Here is an 18551-nt window from a genome sequence, read left to right as displayed (position 1 = left end):
GTGTGTGTGTGTGTGTGTGTGTGTGTGTGTGTGTGTGTGTGTGTGTGTGTGTGTGTGTGTGTGTGTGTGTGTGTGTGTGTGCTGACCGCTCTGAAGCTGAGCCAGCTGCTCTGCCTGAAGCTGAAGGATCCTCCGAGCTCTGCAGGAAGCTGCTGCAGCTCCACGTGTTTCTGAACAGACTTCAGAGAGTTCAACACCTCCACCTGCACCACAAACACAGTCTGTGTCAGCGTGTGTGTCACAGTCAGATGGTTACAAAGTCACAGCTACATGTCCAAATAACTCAAAGGTCAGTGTAGAGGGTAGATCTGATCTCTGACCAGGTGTCATCAGTTACCTGTGAGGCTGCAGGTTTATCCAGACGTAGAGACGAGTCCTTGTTGACCAGCAGTAACACAGTGTGGACGGAGCCTGGCGTGTTCTCCTACACACACACACACACACACACACACACACACACACACACACACACACACACACAGCAGTGAGTGGAGCTGTCGCCCTCTGCTGGTCAGTGACAGACCTCCACCTTCTGCTTCAGGAGTGATGATGGCTTTGTCAAAGTGATGATGGAGGAGTATATGAACACACTGTGGGTGTAGTTCCTGATGGTTCAGAGTCTGGAGAACTGACTGGTCAGAGGTAAACTCATCAGTCTGTACATCACTTCATTCACAGTGTGATTCACCAAAATCCCTGTATCCCCAATTAATTCAAAAGAATTGTTGGTCATTTCAAATTCATTTGATCTTGATTTTTTGAAAAAGTGGAAGCCCTCATCTCCATAAACACACATCTGTATGATATTAAACGATTGTATATAAATAAATGTATAAAACTGAGTTATATTATTGAATTATATTGTATTTTTAAAATCTTAATCTGTATTGATATTCGACACGTTTAATAATTATTGTGTTGTATGTATATTTTAATATTTTCTAAACTGCTTTCGCAATAACATATTTTTGTTCATGCCAATAAAACCAATTAAATTTGAATTTGAGAGAGAGAGAGAGAGAGAAAGAGAGGGAGAAAGAGAGAGAGAGAGCAGGAGAATAAAACTTTATCAGCTGATCAGTGACTTCCTGTCTCAGACTCACCTGCAGGGACCTGAGGGCGGAGAAGAGGGCGGGGACAGGAGCAACTCTGCGGGCATCTACCAGCACCGTCAGCCCCAACGCTCGCATCTCCTTCCTGCTCCACACAGGAAGTGACGTTAGAGGGAGAACACCTGAGACACAGCTGTGATGCAGGTGGTGGGGGTGGGGGGGGGTCGTACCTGAGGGTTGAGGTGTAGTAGAGCAGGAGGCGGAGCAGCTCGGCCTGCTCACAGCCGGGGTTCGACCACACGGAGCTCCAGGTACAGACCGTCAGCAGAGCTCGTCCACTCTTGTCTCTGGTACCTGCAGGAGACACAGAGGAGACGCTGTGTTCACTGACACTCAGGAAATCACAGCGGTGACACTGTGAAGACATACACAGCTACACAACACTGACACATTCACCTGATTCTTCATGTGATGCTGAAAGTGTTAAAACACCTGTTCAACTATGTGAAATGATGAGGTCACACCCACCAACACGACAGGAGCACAGGTGACAGTCATGACACTCAAACCCGGAACTACAGACTGTAGAGAACACAACTGCACCAACAGGTGAACGTTCCTCGGGTGAGACTGAAGACTACATCCTTGTTATCCCTCATCATATTAATGTTTATATTATATTTATATTATATAATTATACCTCCTCTACTGAGCTATATTACAAAACTATTTTTATTTTAATATATTTCTGTTATTTTTCATCCAACATTTATTGCTGATCTTCCTATTAAATTGATATATGGACTGATGGGACAGATGTTTTCACCCATCACTATTATTATGTTTGTATACTTGTATTCTATTTTTATTTGTGATTTGTTTGATATAAAAATGAAATGAGCTGAACTTCAGATATGATTTTGTTTTATGGGTTTGAAGGAGACAGAGCTCAGGCTGTTTCACCACTACAGCTTCTTGTGTTGTTTTATGAGTGTGGGATGATCACACGTCTGAGCATGACACAAATACACAACTACAAATATCACTGGGGTTGACGCTCATGAATATCTAAATAACTTCAGAATTGTAAATGCTAAATTCATCATCCACAAATAAACATTCACCAAATCAACTCCTAAAATTCCCCTTTTTCTCCTGGAAGTGAATTTTCTAAAGAAAAGAGGCTTCAGCTGCTGCTCTCTGTCCAGGAGAGTGTGTGTCAGGTGTGTGTGTTTGTCTCCCAGGTGGATACAGGAGCACGTCCATGGGAGAGGTCTCCAGGTAACTTTGGTGTGTTGACAGCTCAGACTCTCTGAACTGGTCCCAGTTTGACCCAGGACTGACCTGTCTGGGTCTGAACCTGGTCCAGATGGAGCCTACACGAGGTGTGTGTTTCTCTCACCAGGTAGACAGACAGCTCCAGAGCTCAGCAGCACACTGTAGAAGCTGGACCGGGAGGACCGGGAGGACTGTACTGGGGCTGTGGGAACAGCTGGATGATCCAGCTGTGGAGGGGGTGCTGGTTGTTCTGGTTCTTTTGGACTGGGACCAGTAGATGGACTGACCTCTGACTGGGGAGGAGGTGGATCATCATCACTGAGACCTGTGGAGGGATTCTATATGTTTATATACGTTTTTTTATTCATTGATAACTCTGACTGACTCTGAATACAGGCTTTATATAGTATATACACTGACAGGCTTTATATAGTATATACACTGACAGGCTTTATATAGTATATACACTGGCAGGCTTTATATAGTATATACACTGGCAGGCTTTAGGATGGAAATATATTTATGTGACACATGTCTATAATATAATCATACATACATGAACATGCAGATTTGTATAGACTGGACATATATGTCATTAAATCATTCCAACTTCTAATAGATTTCATATACAATTTTTACATGTGTGCTTTAATTTTATATGAACATGTATGTCATATACAAATTCAATATATTTACATATATCAAATGTGTGTATGAACAGGACCAGGACCTCATGAGGACTACAATAAGGTCTGTGTTTACACCAGAACACACACACACACACACACACACACACACACACACACACACACACAGCACCAGAGGGGAGAGACATTCAGTCATGTGATCAATCACAGTGAATAGAGTCACTGTTGTGCTGCTGTTGATGATGTCACTACTGATCATCTACAGTCACACAGGTGAGTCACAACAGGTGAAGGGTCAGTGTGTGTGTTACTGAGGAGAAGGAGGGAGGACAGAAGGGAGGAGGAGAACTAGTTCAGCCAATCAGAGGAGGAACAAGAGGGACAGGAGGAGGAGGAGGTGATGGATAAAGATAGAAAGAGTCTGATGGTTTGTGGAATGAAAGGAGAAACAGGTTCTGTACCTTCAGTCTGAAGCTCTGCAGTTCCTCCTCCACCAACCTCCTCACAGCTGCACTCCTCCTCCAGCTCCTCCTGCTCCTCTGACCTCCTCTGTCCACCTTCAGACTCTTCAGGTTCAGTCCGAAGTGAGTCTGCATCCATCGCTGGTGAGGAGGAGCTCGATGCGTCAACCTCCTCAGACTCCTCACAGTGTGTCAGTTGTTTAAAGTTTTCACAATAAGAGTCCTCAGAGTGTTTCGGTGGTTTAATGTTTTCACAATAAGAGTCCTCAGAGTGAGTCTGTGGTTTAAAGTTTTCACAATAAGAGTCCTCAGAGTTCGTGTGTAGTGCGTTGGACTCCTCAAAGTATGTGTGTTGTATAACATTTTCAGAATAAGAGTCTTTGGAGTGTGTTTGTACTGTGCTGTTTTCAGAATAAGAGTCCTTTGGGTGTGAGAGTTGTGTATTATTTTCAGAATAAGAGTCCCCAGTGTGTGTTTGCAGTGTGTTGTTTTCAGAATAAGAGTCCTTGGAGTGTGAGAGTTGTGTATCATTTTCAGAATAAGAGTGCTCAGATTGTGTTTGTAGGGCGGTGTTTTCAGAATAAGAGTCCTCACTGTGTGTTTGCAGTGTGTTCTTTTCAGAATAAGAGTGCTCAGAGTGTGTTTGTAGTCCGTTGGTTTCAGAATAAGAGTCCTCAGAGTGTGTTTGTAGTCCGTTGTTTTCAGAATAAGAGTCCTCAGAGTGTGTTTGTAGTCTGTTGTTTTCAGAATAAGAGTCCTCAGAGTGTGTTTGTAGTCTGTTGTTTTCAGAATAAGAGTCCTCAGAGTGTGTGTTCATGCATGAGTCAGTTTCTTTATCTATGTGCTTTTCTCCACCTTCTCTCTCTTCTTGATCTTTCTCTGTTCCTTCTTCTCCCTCATCTTCTTTCATCACCTGCTCTTCTTCCCTTCTTTCTTGACTCTGCTGGACAATTACAACCTGAACCTCCTCCTCTACCTCCACCTCCTCTAACTCATCGTCTCCTTCCTCATCCAACTCTTCCTCTCCATTTCCGTCTGTCTCTTCACTTTCATCCTCCTCCTCCCTTTCTCCTCCCTCCTTAGCAGTGTATGTGTGTGGCGGTAAATCTTCTTCCCTCCTACACTCCAACTGTCCCACCTCCTCCTGCACCTCCTCCTCTTCCTTCTCTACACCCTCTTCAACTGACACCATTTCATTCTTCCTTTCATGCCTCTCCAACAGCTCTCTCTCTTGCCTCTTTTCCTCTGTCTCCCCCTCTTCCTCCTTCTCCTCCTCCTCCTCCTCCACTCTCTGTTCTCTGTTGTCCTCAGGTTCAGTGTTCAGCTTCACATGTCCGTCTGAATCAGTACCTTCTGTTTGCTCCTGTGACACCTGGTGCTCCGACTGACTGATGGAGGTTCCCACAACTTCAGCAGGAGCAGAGGAGGAGCAGGAGGAGGAGGTGGGGGTGTTGGGGGAGATGGGGGTAAGGATGACAGGACCACAGGAGCCCTGGTGGAGGTTTTCCCCGATGAGCTTGGAGCAAAACTCGGTGAGGGAGCTGATGTCAACATGAGGCCAGGAGGAGTGTGTGTTGATGTTGTGAGGTGTGTGTCCTGCAGCAGTGTGTGTGTTGATGTCGTGAGGTGTCTGTGCTGCAGCAGTGTGTGTGTTGATGTTGTGAGGTGTCTGTGCTGCAGCAGTGTGTGTGTTGATGTTGTGAGGTGTGTGTCCTGCAGCAGTGTGTGTGTTGATGTTGTGAGGTGTGTGTCCTGCAGCAGTGTGTGTGTTGATGTTGTGAGGTGTGTGTGCTGCAGCAGTGTGTGTGTTGATGTTGTGAGGTGTGTGTGCTGCAGCAGTGTGTGTGTTGATGTTGTGAGGTGTGTGTGCTGCAGCAGTGTGTGTGTTGATGTTGTGAGGTGTGTGTGCTGCAGCAGTGTGTGTGTTGATGTTGTGAGGTGTGTGTCCTGCAGCAGTGTGTGTGGAGGACCGTGTGCTGGTCCTGGCTCGGTGCTGCAGGCTGATGGACTGGGTTAAGGAACCTTTCTGGGGGGAGAACCGAGGCAGTGGGAGCTCCGTCAGCTCCACATACTCCCCCTCTGAGTCGTCAGCCTCGCTACTCGCTGCTGATTGGTCAGTTTTTGGAGCAGATGGTCGGAGCTCCTCGTGTCTGGAGTTAATATCTCTACACAGATCACGTGACGTGTCGTCCTTCAGGGCGGTCAGGGGCCGGCTGATGAATTGTGGGTAGACCAGGTCCTCCCAGGGGACCCTGAAGATGTCTCCGTTGGCAGAGAGGACGCAGCGCTCCAGCCTGGACGCTCCTCGCTGCTCCCTCTCCCTGTTGACGGAGTCCAGCCAGGCCATGCTGAAGAGGGACAGTAGGGCTAACTCTGACACCTCCTGCTGCTCCACATAACGGCTGCCGGCCGACACGCTGCACAGGAGCAGGCGGGGAGAGGAGGAGGCGATGCAGCTCCTACAGGAGGTGCCGTGAGGTCGAAGAGGAGGAGCAGCAGGAGAAACCAGCAGGTAGAAGTCTCCTGGACGGAGGAGACGCTGGTCCAGAGGGCAGAGCTGAACGACTACTTTCTCCTGGACACACAGAGGCCAGCCTACACCACACTGCACCTGAGGAGGAGGAGAGAGAGGAGAGAGGAGATCATTACTCAGTCCAGGTGTGTGATGAACTACCTGTGGACTGATGTTAAACTGTTGTAACTGGTGGATCAAGGTGTCAGTGAATCAGTCAGACTGAGTCCCTCTGGACTTCAGGTGTGCTGCTGCAGACTGAGAGAACTGAGGCAGAGTCAGTCAGGACCTACAGCTGTCTCCAGATCAGCTGCTCCTCAAACATTTACAGTCAATAATCACATCAGGATAGCCCCCCCCCCTGAACACTACAGCCTCTGACTGACTGATGTGTGTGGACAAGGTGACGCCCACTAGAGGCAGGTGAGTGACGATCCCAGAGTCAACCTCAACAAACACGACATGTCAGTTAATCACGTGTGGTTGAACAGGCAAGAACAGACAGAGACAGAGACTACAGACAGACTGGTCTCTACTCACACTGGCATGTTGCTGGAGTCGATGTAAGAGCTGCTTCGCAGGAAGCAGGAAGTGCAGCAGGTAGCGGAGGCCGTCGCCTCTGTAGCGAGTCTCCACCACGTTGAGGACCTGAAAGAGGACAGTCGGTGATGTGGCCTGGAAAGGGGGGTAGAGGGCTGACAGGGCTGTCTGGATGCACCGGTCCAAAGATTCAGAGTCCTGAAGGAAGAAGACAGAGACCGGGGTCAGACTCAAACAGCTGGGAGCTTCACCCACTGTGACTTCAGGCTAGCTACAGACGGGGGGGGGGGGGGGGTCTGTGGAGACAAGATGGCCGCCCTCACAGACACAGCAGGACAGACAGCAGCTCCGCAGATGGACACTGTTTCAGGTCATGTGATCGGGTTCTGGTCCTCCATCGTCCTCTAACACCTTGAGAACAAACGTGTCTGATCTCTGGTCTGATCATCAGACCAGTGTTCCCAGTATGACTGACCACAGCTCCCAGCAGAGCTCTGCTTTAATTACCCTCCTCATTAACGTCCCTTTACGGAGCTTATTGTCTGACTCAACACACCTCTTATCAGCACGTGTTTGTTCTTCGCTCCGTTAAAAACAAGTTCAACATTTCAGGCTCTCCGCCAAGGGCGCGCCCGGCAGGCCCTGGAGGTGTGGCTGGGAGGCCCCGTCTGTGGCGGTGAGAACAGGAATGAGGCTGTAACTGGATCCACTGGTCTGGAGGCAGTGGAGACTGGTCAGGTAAAAATATCAGGCTGCGCACACACACACACACACACACACACACACACACACACACACACACACACAGGCTCCAGACTGAGTGTGTTTCACATGTGTGTGATGACATACATTTAAATGCAGAGCCATGTATTTGTGCCCCCCACCGCCCGGCTCCACTCCTCCTCTAGCCTGTATCTGAGACCAGACTGACTCACACAGCAACAAATAATTATATACAACTTCAGAATTAAGTGATTGGTTGACTTTGGTCAGACTATAAAACAAAACAATCACCCAAACATATTAAAACTACGGTGGCCCTGAAGCTCGAAGCTCTGCAACTCGAGAAAACATCTTCCTCAGTTTGACACACAAGCTGCAAATACTCACAACACAACAGAAGTGTTTCCAGGGGACACTAAAAAGTGATGGACCAGCTCATGTACACTTGTTGTTCAATGCTTCCTGACTAGTGAAGTTATGAAGACGACTAGTCGGCTACATGTTAGTTAGTATGCTTAGCCTTGTTTATGTCTCCTGTTATCACACGGCCCCACCCCCCCCCCACGCCCCAGCAACTCTACAGTCTGTGTGGAGGTGAATATTCTGGATGTGACTCAGGCCAGATTCACACACAACAACTGGCAGCCAAATGTAGTGCTGAGGCCAATATTAGCAGCAGGCTATCAGATGACGGGCGGGGGGGCACAGAGAGGGAGCTGAATACTGCATCATGATCACAGAGGAGTGACACAGATCATAGAGACTCCACCTCATATTTAAACATCAGTGGAATCGAGCTTCAGTCATTTAGAGGTGAATCACTCACAGCAGGTTTAGTAAGTAACAAATCATAAAATATCTCAGCACCGAAACAAGGTGACTGAAGAGCCAATACACGACATGTGGTACAACTACATGTTACAATTTGTAATTTATCATTTATTTTTGACAGATATTGTGTTTCAGTGTCAATGATCGTTTCTATATTTTCACTGAAACAAAAACATAAAAAGATATTTTACATCTGGAGAATATGATTTGTAGCGCCACAACACTGATGGGGCTAACAATGCTAATGCTAACAATGTGACACATTTTACCTTCTTCAAAGAAACTGCAGCTCCAGTGCGATCATCTGAATTTAGTCACTCAAAAGTAATAAATCACAAAATATCTCAACACTAAACGTCCACAAGGTTCAGGGTTGTCACCCTCATCAACAACAAGAGGCTCCAACGACACAAACACAAACAGACTCACAACATGAATCAACCAATGAGCTGAGGCCGACTGAACAAGGAACAGACTGATGAATCAACTACCTACTCCATCTCATTCACTTCATTTGACTTTGATAATCATCAGGTCAGTCACATGAAGGATGAAGAAAACACAACACACAGAAGAAAACCAGAAGACCCGAGGTCCAGAGATCTGGATCAGACCCTCTGACCCGGGTCATCACCACACTGTGGTTTAATGTTTGTTGTAACTAAAGGAAAGAGTTTATTTAACTCTCTGATTCTCTCGATGACACAAGCTTCATGAAAATCAGGAAATATCTTCTGGTGACCATCGTTCACGCCTCACACACACACACTGTTAACTGCAGGAACACAGTTTATAGATGAGAGGATTACAGTATTAAGCATGCGGCTCAGTCTGGCTCTGAGAGGGTGAGGAGGGGGGAGAGAGGGAGGGAGGGGGAGGAGGCACATCAAAGCCAGCTGAGTGAGGTTCCCATGGGAGACGGAGAGGCCACCCACTCTGAATAATAACTTCATTATCCTGCTCACAACAGACTCCACTGATAAAACGTGTTTATATTTAGTTTCATTTAGTTTTAGTTTTTTCCAGAGGGGCGGAGCTTCAAACCTGACATCACTCACAATACAAACAGCCAATTATGTGGAGGTCAGAGGTCAGAGGTCAGACCAGTGGGTTTAAAGTTCCCTTCTCCAGTGAGCTCTCAGAAACAGCTGGAGTTCAGATTAGTTAAAAAAAGAAAAGCTGATTAAAACTAGTTAAAACTAGTTAACCTGAAACTCAACCTGGTTTAGATTAGTTAGTGTTCAACCCAAAGCTCTTTGGATAAATCAGTGACAGAACTAACTTTAATGAAGCTGACACAGACTGAGAGGTGTCAGAGCGAAGTGAAGCAGGACAGGAGGGACCAGACCAACCTGATCCACATGATGAAGACAGACAGTTACACCACAGGTCCTCACTGTCTCTAATGGACACATCACAACGTCTCTGTCTCCAGGTGAGTAACATCGTCCTCCATGTGTCTGCTTCGCTCTCTCCATGTTCACTGACAGAGACGTCCTCATTAACAAGTCTGTAGAGAGAAGAACTACAAGTCCCATGGCGCACTTCACCAACAAGCATCCAATCACAGAGCTTCACGTCCCGTGTAGGTAAAACACTCAGCACAAGTCTGACTCTGGATAAGTTACTGGCACCGTTTGGCTGCATCTCCATAGCAACATCAGCTGAGGCTCATGGGTACTGTAGTCTTTAGAGTTATCAACTAAACTGACAAAAAACAAAAGTAAGACATGTTTGAGTTCAATAACACCAAGTCTCAGTCCTCAGACCTGATCCAGACCTGATCCAGTCCTGATCCAGACCTGATCCAGACCTGATCCTGACCTGATCCAGACCTGATCCAGTCCTGATCCAGACCTGCTGTGTGGACTGTGACAGGGCTGGTGTTTAATCATCAGATGGAGCCTTTCAGATCTAATCCAATCTCTGGGTTGATCTGGTTTCAAGAGGCGTGTCTGTCCCTGGAGGACCATGATTCACTCACGACGGTTCAGCTGATGGAAGAACCAGTTCCTGTGGGTGTGGAGGATCAGGGTCACTGTCAGGTCCCACAAAAACCGGATCCTGAACAGTCCTGTGTGTGTCCACATGTAAACACAGTGGCCTGACGCTGACCTCAGGTCTCTACGGTCGGAGGAGGAAGAGCTCGTCAGCCATTTTGAAGCCGCTCTCATGTATAAACAACCAGACCATAAAGACTGGTCACCACTCTCCAAAAAGCAGAGGTCATGACCTTTTTAGTAACCAATCATGGTGTCACTGCGTGGGGAGGGAGGGGGTTTAAAGGGAGGGACCCACAGGAGACATGACCTTTGACACCACCCCCCCCACTTACAAATGAGCACAGTGACAGAAGAGACCAGCTGCCCTCCAGAGAGAAACCACTGGACTGGAGGATCCAGAACCAGGACTCTCTGAACCCTGAAACTCCTCTGGAGGGTCCAGACTCTGTATCCAGAGGTTGAAAAGCTTTACATGGATCATCTCTCCACATCTGTATCTGTTTCAGTATGATGATGAAAACCAGCGCGGAGCTGAAATCATTCATCTGAAGGCCCGTGATAAAAACAGTCCTGGATCCACATCTTTAACAGGATCGGCACCAGAATCTGACGAGTTCTACTCTGGTCCAGGACCCGGCCCTCCACCAGTTTGTGTGATTATGTTGACAAACAACATCTGATCTTGCATCTCAGCTGAATGACGTGGAGTGAGTCAGAGCAGGAGACAGTAAAATGCACTTATAAATCATAAATGAAATTATAATATAATATAATATTAAATACTGTTCACTGTTGTAACTAAACTTAATGAATCTGATATGAGACACATGAAGTGATGAGAGGACTCGGCTCTGTCCATCAGTTCGACTGAACCTGACGATGTATGAAACATCTGAAGTTGTGATTCAGTTCTACTCTACGGTTCAACACTTCCTGTTCCAGACTGAACAACACCAAGAGGATGTGATGAACATCCGGCGCCAGGATCAAACTGGGGACGTCATGGCTGCATGTAGAGATGAAAGTATTAGTCGCTGATCCATCAGTTGATCGACAGAAAAACTATTTCTCTAATTTCTGAAGCACAAATAGTAAAAAACATCACGTCAGGTGACCAAAAGTCAAGGTCAGAACTACAAATTAATGTCAACGTCACTTTGATGCAGAACAACTGACAACAGCTGGAAAAAAACAGAGTTTAAACTCAACGTCTAAACGTCACAGTGTCAATGAGCCAACGCCAAGTCTGACGTCAATGTCAGAGTCGTTAAGAGTCCAACGGCTTCCTGTCGTTACACTGATGTCTGATTATCAGAGGAACTTCACAGGTTTAAGAACAGACGACCTTTGTTTTCTTAATTATTCTAAAACTCTAACGAGCTCCAGGTAACATCAACCCTGTGTGAAAACCACTTCTGCTGGTGTCACGTTACATCTGAACACAAACTGTAATCCAAACTTACATTTAAATTTCCCCTGATGGTGCATTCACACACACACACACACAGAGCCCTGACGATGCGTTTACTGTCTCTCAGGTTTGTGTTGCTGGTTCCTGCTGCAGCTTGTTCAGACACAGACTGAGGTTCTGCCACAGGGATCAAAGTCTCATCTGTGAGATCTGATCTCTGTCTGAACGACGAGGAACGAAGCTCAGAGTCGCAGCAGGAAACAGATCAGAGTGAAGAGCTGCAGGGAAAACACATCAGCTGAGACGGAGAGAGAAACAGGAATGTTACAGATACCAACGCTGCCAGAACACACACACACACACACACACACACACACACACACACACAAACACACACACACACACACACAGTTCCTCAGAGAGGAAATCAACCCTTCAGGCCTCGGGCTGAGAGTCTGTTCAGATTTTAACTGTGTCTCCAGGTTCAGGTACATCCACAGGTAAACTGATGAGTCACAGAGTCGGGGGGGGGGGGTGGGGTGGGGGGGGTTCTGCTCAGGTGGAGAACGGGTTCATGTGCTGCTATACCAAACTCACAAGGACTCCAGCTGTTAGCGGGCTAAGCTAGCTGTTTAACAGTCTTTTAGCAGAGACTGAACTTTAATTAAATATTTAAATATATAAAGAGAAGTGAAGTGGATCATGTGACAGATCACTCACACACTGACACACACACACACACTGACACTCACTCACTCACTCGCTCACTCACTCTCACACACACACACAGAGTGTGGTTACAGGTTTAACAAGGATCAGTTTTAGTCCGGTCTGACCAGGATCACAACCTGCACTGAGATCACACCTTCATGTGACTGAGCAGCAGCTGAGTCTGAGGGGGGTGGTGGAGGTGTGTGTGTGTGTGTGTGTGTGTGTGTGTGTGTGTGTGGGGGGCACTAAGATAAAGACGTCCAGATCCAGTCGGCTGTTTGAAGTGAGACTGATAGCGGCGACCTTGACACACAGAGTTTCTCAAACAGCTGATTAGATTGGAGCAGAGACTCTGAGTCTGATGCTGAGCCCAGCTGTGACCAGCAGACACACAAAGACCTGATTCAAGGCTCCTCCACTGAGGAGGTGAGGCGTCCGTCCCTCTGGGACCCGGTTTAAGGACTGAGCTGGTCTCTGGAGGAGCTCTACAGGAGACATGTAAAACCAGAAATCATCACCTCAAAGAACTGAGCTCAGCCTCCCGCCTCGTCTCTGAGGTTCAACATGGAGCTCCTCCTCCATCGTTTCCCTCCACTAACCCTTCCTATCATTTAATAAAATAACTCTGTACTGTCACACCTTCCTGGGTTGGTTGAGACGCCTCCTGCTCTGTGTCTTTACAATTTCATTCTCCTCCATCTTCACTGTCACTCTCTTCTTCTGTGGTGGTTGGTAAACCAGCTGAGAGCAGCATTACCACCACCACAGCAGAGACACTGAGACAGGTGGACACGTCTCTTTGAGTCACATGACTCGACTCTAGAAAACAGGGGATCTCATTCATAAACAAAAGAGAGCATTGTGGGTAAGAACAGCGACGAGCAGAAGTGTCAAAGCAGCAGAAAGATACGAATCACAACTTCCAGTCAAGACTTTCACAATAAAACATGATGTTCAGCCCAGACCTTTACACCACAGTTCACTTACTGTGGTGAGTCGACTGAAACCAGCTGAAATTAATGGTTAAATTTAAACACACTGATGACACCAGGTGCTGGTCCTACCATCAGGACCCAGCAGCAGGAAGAGCTGGGGATCAAACCACCAACCCTGTGATTAGTGGATCATCCATCTAACCTGTTATGAACACAGGTGAGTCCTGACATCATGAGGTGGACAGCTCAAGACTCTGCAGGGTGATTTAAACCATGTCAGGCCTTTTGTTCTATATTCATCATCAGGTCTCCAGGTTTTAATCCAGTGTCCAATCAGCACAATCATCTGAAACCAGTGGGGGAGTCAACACATACACAACTCTGTTTCTATGGTTACCCAACAACACTTGGTGGAGTTGTTGTACCAAGTCCAGACAGATATACGCAGGATGAAACTCAACATGAGTCGATTCACAGTGACCTTGACCTTTGACCTTTGACCACCAAAATCTAATCAGTTCATCTTTGAAAAAGAAAAAGAAGAAGAAGTGGTTGGAGATGAAAACATGAATCGGTGGCTCCTCGTTGCTGCAGGTTTCAGCTCTGACTGAAGTAGGTCAGAGAATCTCATGTCGGGGAATCTGCTCATAACCGGTGTTAGGTTCAGGTGTTGGGGTGTGGCGTTTCTGTAAAGGGGGGTTTTCCATGACAGAGTGGGGGGGTTGAGGTTCAGGTTTCGGGCTGGAGCAGGTGGATGACAGCACGTTACAGACAGATCCTCTGGATCTGCAGGAACACTGCCTCATTGTGCTGCCTCCTCCAGAGTCTGAGACCAGAACTTTGTAGTCCACCGTCACAGGACCGTCCTGTCCCAACAACACAGCACTCAACATCTGGGACAAAGGACACTTCCTGTCAGTGACAAGTCCTGAGACACGTCTGTTATCAGAGGAATAAAAGCCTTTCCGGGTGAGTTGTAGCCTGAAGGTTCAAAGACTGAGCTTTCCCTGACATGTGACCAGCGAGACAGCAGACCCATCAGGACAGGAAGTGATGCCCAGTGGGTCAGTGTGTTAATGTGAGACAGACCTGAGGCAGAGCAGACCTGCAGCTACCAGACCCACAGATCTTCCTCCTTCACATCAGGTCTAATCTCAGGTGTCATCCTGCTGATCTGTTTCCTGTCTGGTTCACTGAAGGTGGAACACTGAAGACACATCACTTTTCATCAGGAGTTAAAACCTCCAGGTAGAAAAGATTCTTCTGTTCATGATCATCTGTCTCAGACATTTCTCAGTGTGCAGTGGGAGATGAGTCTGTGGTTCAACAGTTTCCTGATGTGGATTTGGCTGCAGACCCCCCACCCCACACACACACCTTCCTCCATCCTCCAGTTTTGAGGCTGTGTTTTGAAAACTGTCATACATTTTTTGGAAGGTCAATATAACCAGATCTCCTGACTCAAATATCTGGGATGTCAGATGAGAATAGCAACATAACCAGATCAGAATATATGGTTACAACCAGCACCGAGGTTAACTTTAACTTTATTTGAGGCCTGAGGACTTATTTATGACTGCCATGATGAGGGAGAGCGACATAAACACAGGTCAGGTTGTTTCTCCTCTGAGCTCTCATCACTGGGCTGAAGTTTGAAAATGGAGGCGTCTCATGTTTCACAGTTTAACAACATTTAAATCAAAATGTGACATTTTGTTGTTGAGTTTTTGACTAAATCTCTTTACAGTAAGTTCAGTGGTTCCAAACCTTTTCCAGGTCATATCCCACGAGACAATCTCAAAACGGTTTGCGGCCCACATCCGACCACGTAACAATACAAAGGCCACATATCGTCTCAGAGCACTTTTTATTTTAAGGATGATGATCGAACACTCAGGACTGAACTGAGAGGGGAGGGGACGGGGGGGCGGGGTTTCTGTTGCTAACCAGCTAGCCATTTTGATTAGCGCGCAATCAGACTGAGATAACAAACAAGTACGACATGGTCACATGGTCCAGCTGGGGACAACATCAAAGGTCCTATCACTGGCATTTTGCAGTGATTCGCAGTCTCCACAATAAAAGTTTTTCAACATTTTAAATGTTGTTAAAGATCATTTCCTATCAAAGTATTCAAAAATATATGTGTATGTATATATATATATATATGTATACACACACACACACAGATATATAATTACATGTTTTGCTAATTACCTGTCGGCCCCCTCACTTTGTGTCTTACTTCTGTTAATCTGTGAATTGACTGCAGTCATCTTCGTCTTCATCTTCATCAGTCACTTCCTGTGAAGGTGGAGCTGCAGCCTCTGCTCTCTGTTGTCTGAGTGGAGCCTCATCCATCAGTACTAGTCCATTTCCCCCACATTCCTGAACTTCTTCACCACCCCCCACCCCTCCATCCCCCACCTCCCGCCTTTTTACCCAGCAGCCCCTCGACAAGTCCAAACATCTCTGACTCCGTGTCTCAGAGCAGGAGCCTGAACACGTCCAGCTTCCATCAAACTTCTCAAACTAAACTCACAACGGACCTGCAGCCTGGCTCTTAATTAATATGGTTTTAATCATTAGTCACATTGTTTTATTCACTAATTGTATTCTAATTATGTTGTAAATTGTATTTTATTGTATTTTATCTGTGTTTTATTGTTAATTTTATGTTTTTGTTTGTTTGGTGATGTTATTACAACTTTTAAAATCTATATTATTGCATCTTATTCTCAGTTTTCTTCATCAGTCTGAAGCTCTTTGAACTGCACTGATCCGTATGAAAAGTGCTGTACAAATAAAGTTTGATGAATTCATTAATTGATTGATTGATTGATTGATTGACTGTCTCCTCTTCCCTCTGTCTCTCCAGGTGAAACCTGCAGAGCGTCAGTTTAAATCCAGGTTCCCTCTATATATATATATTTTCTTCTCGGTGTGATGGCGCCTGACGCAGGTTTTTTCTGACATCACTGGAGGATCGGGTCACAGAGCGGACGGTGAACTGTTTGGACTCAAACTGAAAACACGTGTTGATGTGGGCGTGTTCCCACAGGTGCAGGTGAGTAAATAAGGCGTGGAGCAGGAAGTCCAACTCCAGGTAGAGATCCAGACTCATTGGCAGCAGCCATTGTTTTCTCCTCCGTCCACATGGTGATCAGGTAAACATCAGAAGCACACCATCCACAGTACAAATTGTAGGCGTCTGATTGGCCAACACAGCTCAGGGGGCTGCTGGATGATGTCACGCTGTGTTGCAGAAAATGTTGAGTCAGGCTCATTTTTTTGCAGACGAAACTGTGATTGGAGGAGGAGCCTGAGGTAGACCCAGAACCACCTGCAAGGACGACAACTGAACACACCTGGGAACACCTGGGGAGAGGGGGGTCTGGAGTCCCCTGCTGCCACTGTTACCCAAGTCCAGATAAGAAAATGGATGCACGGTCATGAACCTGTTAGACCTGGTTATCACGACTAGAGCTGCAACGATCCAGTGATTAATCAATTGGTTAATCCACAGAAAATTAACTGGCAATTATTTCGAGGGAACAGGCCAAACACTGAAAATCTGTGACTGAACATCTTCAGCTTCTTCTTCACTGGTCAAAAACCCGCTGACATCAGGTGACTGTGTCAGTGTGACAGGGAACAAGGATTCCTCCAGAACCTAGACTCTGGGTCCATCCAGAGAGACCATCAGTCATTAATCACGTGACTCATAGTCTCACAAAGAAAACCCTGTTGTGGTTTTTCCAGTCCTGGTTCTGGTTATGCAAAAACCTCCAACAGGTCTGAGCTCGTTCAGCCTCAGTGACGGTCACAGGTAGATGACACATGAAGACGCGCCCACACACCGTCTCCATGGTAACAGCACTTCATCTGCTCAGGTGTGTATGTGAGTCACTGACAGAAACAACAGCCTCAGGTCTCTGTGCTGAAATCAACCGACTGAACACTGTGATGTTCAAGCAGAGACCAGAGACCAGCTCCAGGATCTGGACCAGATCTGTGTTTCCACCACAGTTCTGTTACAGTAACATTAGAGCTGCAAGATTGATCAAAATATAATAGAAATCTCAATATGACCAAGTGTAATATTCAAATGAAAGTAAATGTGTCACATTGTTGTTCATTGTTAGCATTAGCATTATTAGCACCATCAGTGTTGTGGAGCTCCAGAGACGGCCTGACCTTCAGATCAGATTCTCCACACGTAAAGGAACAAAAATCACATCATCATCATTTTTACATTTTCAGTGCAAATAAAAAGCAGAAATATAAAATCAACCATCTTCTCCACAACATCCTGCAGGACAGGGGAGCAGCTACAGCAGCAAACGTCTCATCTCACTGCAGGACAGAGAGGGTCAGGGGATCCTTTGTTCCCACTGCATCAGGCTGAACAACACCTCAGCCAAAGACAGTGGACTCATATATTATTATTATAAAATATTATTATTTTCATTGTTTATTTATTATCAACTGTTTTTATTATTATTATCAACAATGAGCTAATGGACACATGACTTTCCCCTAGGGCCTAGGGGATATATAAAGTATCCATCTATCTATCCATCTCTGTTGTGCAGCTCTATCAGAAACGACTCCACCTCTGACTATCTGTATCGATCAGTTATAGATCAACTCACAGACAAACTTCTCTGTTCAGTCAGATCAACTGAAGCTGATCAGTCCTCTCTCTCCCTCCCTTTGTTGTCAAGGAAGTAATAAAATAATGATCACTTAGTGTCAGTTAATCAATACCTCCTGCTCTAGATGAGCGTCACTCCACTGCTGTGATGATGGAGTGAGTCACTCACAGCTTCTGTCCATGAGGCATCACACAAACAAATCCAGGTTAAACCACTGAAGACAAATGTCTACTGTATCTACTGAGTCACTGTATCTACTGTATCTACTGAGTCACTGTATCTACTGAGTCTACTGAGTTAGAGTCTGAGTTGAATCTGTTTGAATCTGTTTTACTGACTGTTTCTTACTGTCACTCTGTTTCTGATGTGTCTGTTGCACTGCTTCCATCTGCTGTGACCATCTGTGACAATAAAGCCTGAGGTGAATGAATGAGTTACTGAAGAGTCTGGAGGAAAGACCAGGTCCTGGTTCAGATCAGCTGGTCCTCAGACCTACACAGATGTTCTTCTACACTCAGAGGTAATGGGTCTGAGGACCTGGTCTTTACACCAGCTTCACACACACCCACGCACACACACACATACACACACACACACCCACACCCACACATACACACACACACACCCAACCACACACACACCCACACACACACATACACATACACACACCCACACCCACACACACACATACACACACACACACCCAAAGCAAGGAAGGCATCAGCTGTGAGTTCATATAGATGTGCCGAGCGCTGGAATGCAGAGTGGAGGAGAAAGTGGAGGAGGGGG

At 46.3% G+C, this 18551-nt stretch overlaps 1 protein-coding gene across 1 annotated transcript in view; it reads right to left on the bottom strand.

The window, feature by feature from the left end:
• Positions 1-16228, bottom strand: part of plekhg4 (pleckstrin homology and RhoGEF domain containing G4) — a 33733-nt gene extending 17505 nt beyond the window's left edge. The window contains exons 1-10 of the mRNA XM_022749967.1: positions 16079-16228; positions 6491-6688; positions 5409-6049; positions 4789-4979; positions 3439-3579; positions 2455-2655; positions 1283-1406; positions 1104-1197; positions 338-424; positions 87-203 (exon numbers count right to left, since the gene is read on the bottom strand). Of these exons, the coding sequence (XP_022605688.1) occupies positions 87-203; positions 338-424; positions 1104-1197; positions 1283-1406; positions 2455-2655; positions 3439-3579; positions 4789-4979; positions 5409-6049; positions 6491-6688; positions 16079-16228 (1944 nt within the window). The remainder of the gene's footprint in view (positions 1-86; positions 204-337; positions 425-1103; positions 1198-1282; positions 1407-2454; positions 2656-3438; positions 3580-4788; positions 4980-5408; positions 6050-6490; positions 6689-16078) is intronic.
• Positions 16229-18551: the final 2323 nt, after the last annotated feature.

The sequence above is a fragment of the Seriola dumerili genome, unplaced genomic scaffold, assembly GCF_002260705.1.
Source record: "Seriola dumerili isolate Sdu_G_001 unplaced genomic scaffold, Sdu_1.0 BDQW01000012.1, whole genome shotgun sequence".
In the NCBI taxonomy this organism is placed as follows: Eukaryota; Metazoa; Chordata; class Actinopteri; order Carangiformes; family Carangidae; genus Seriola; species Seriola dumerili.
The sequence above is the reverse complement of the archived record's forward strand: the minus strand, read 5'-3'. Positions and strand labels throughout refer to the sequence as shown.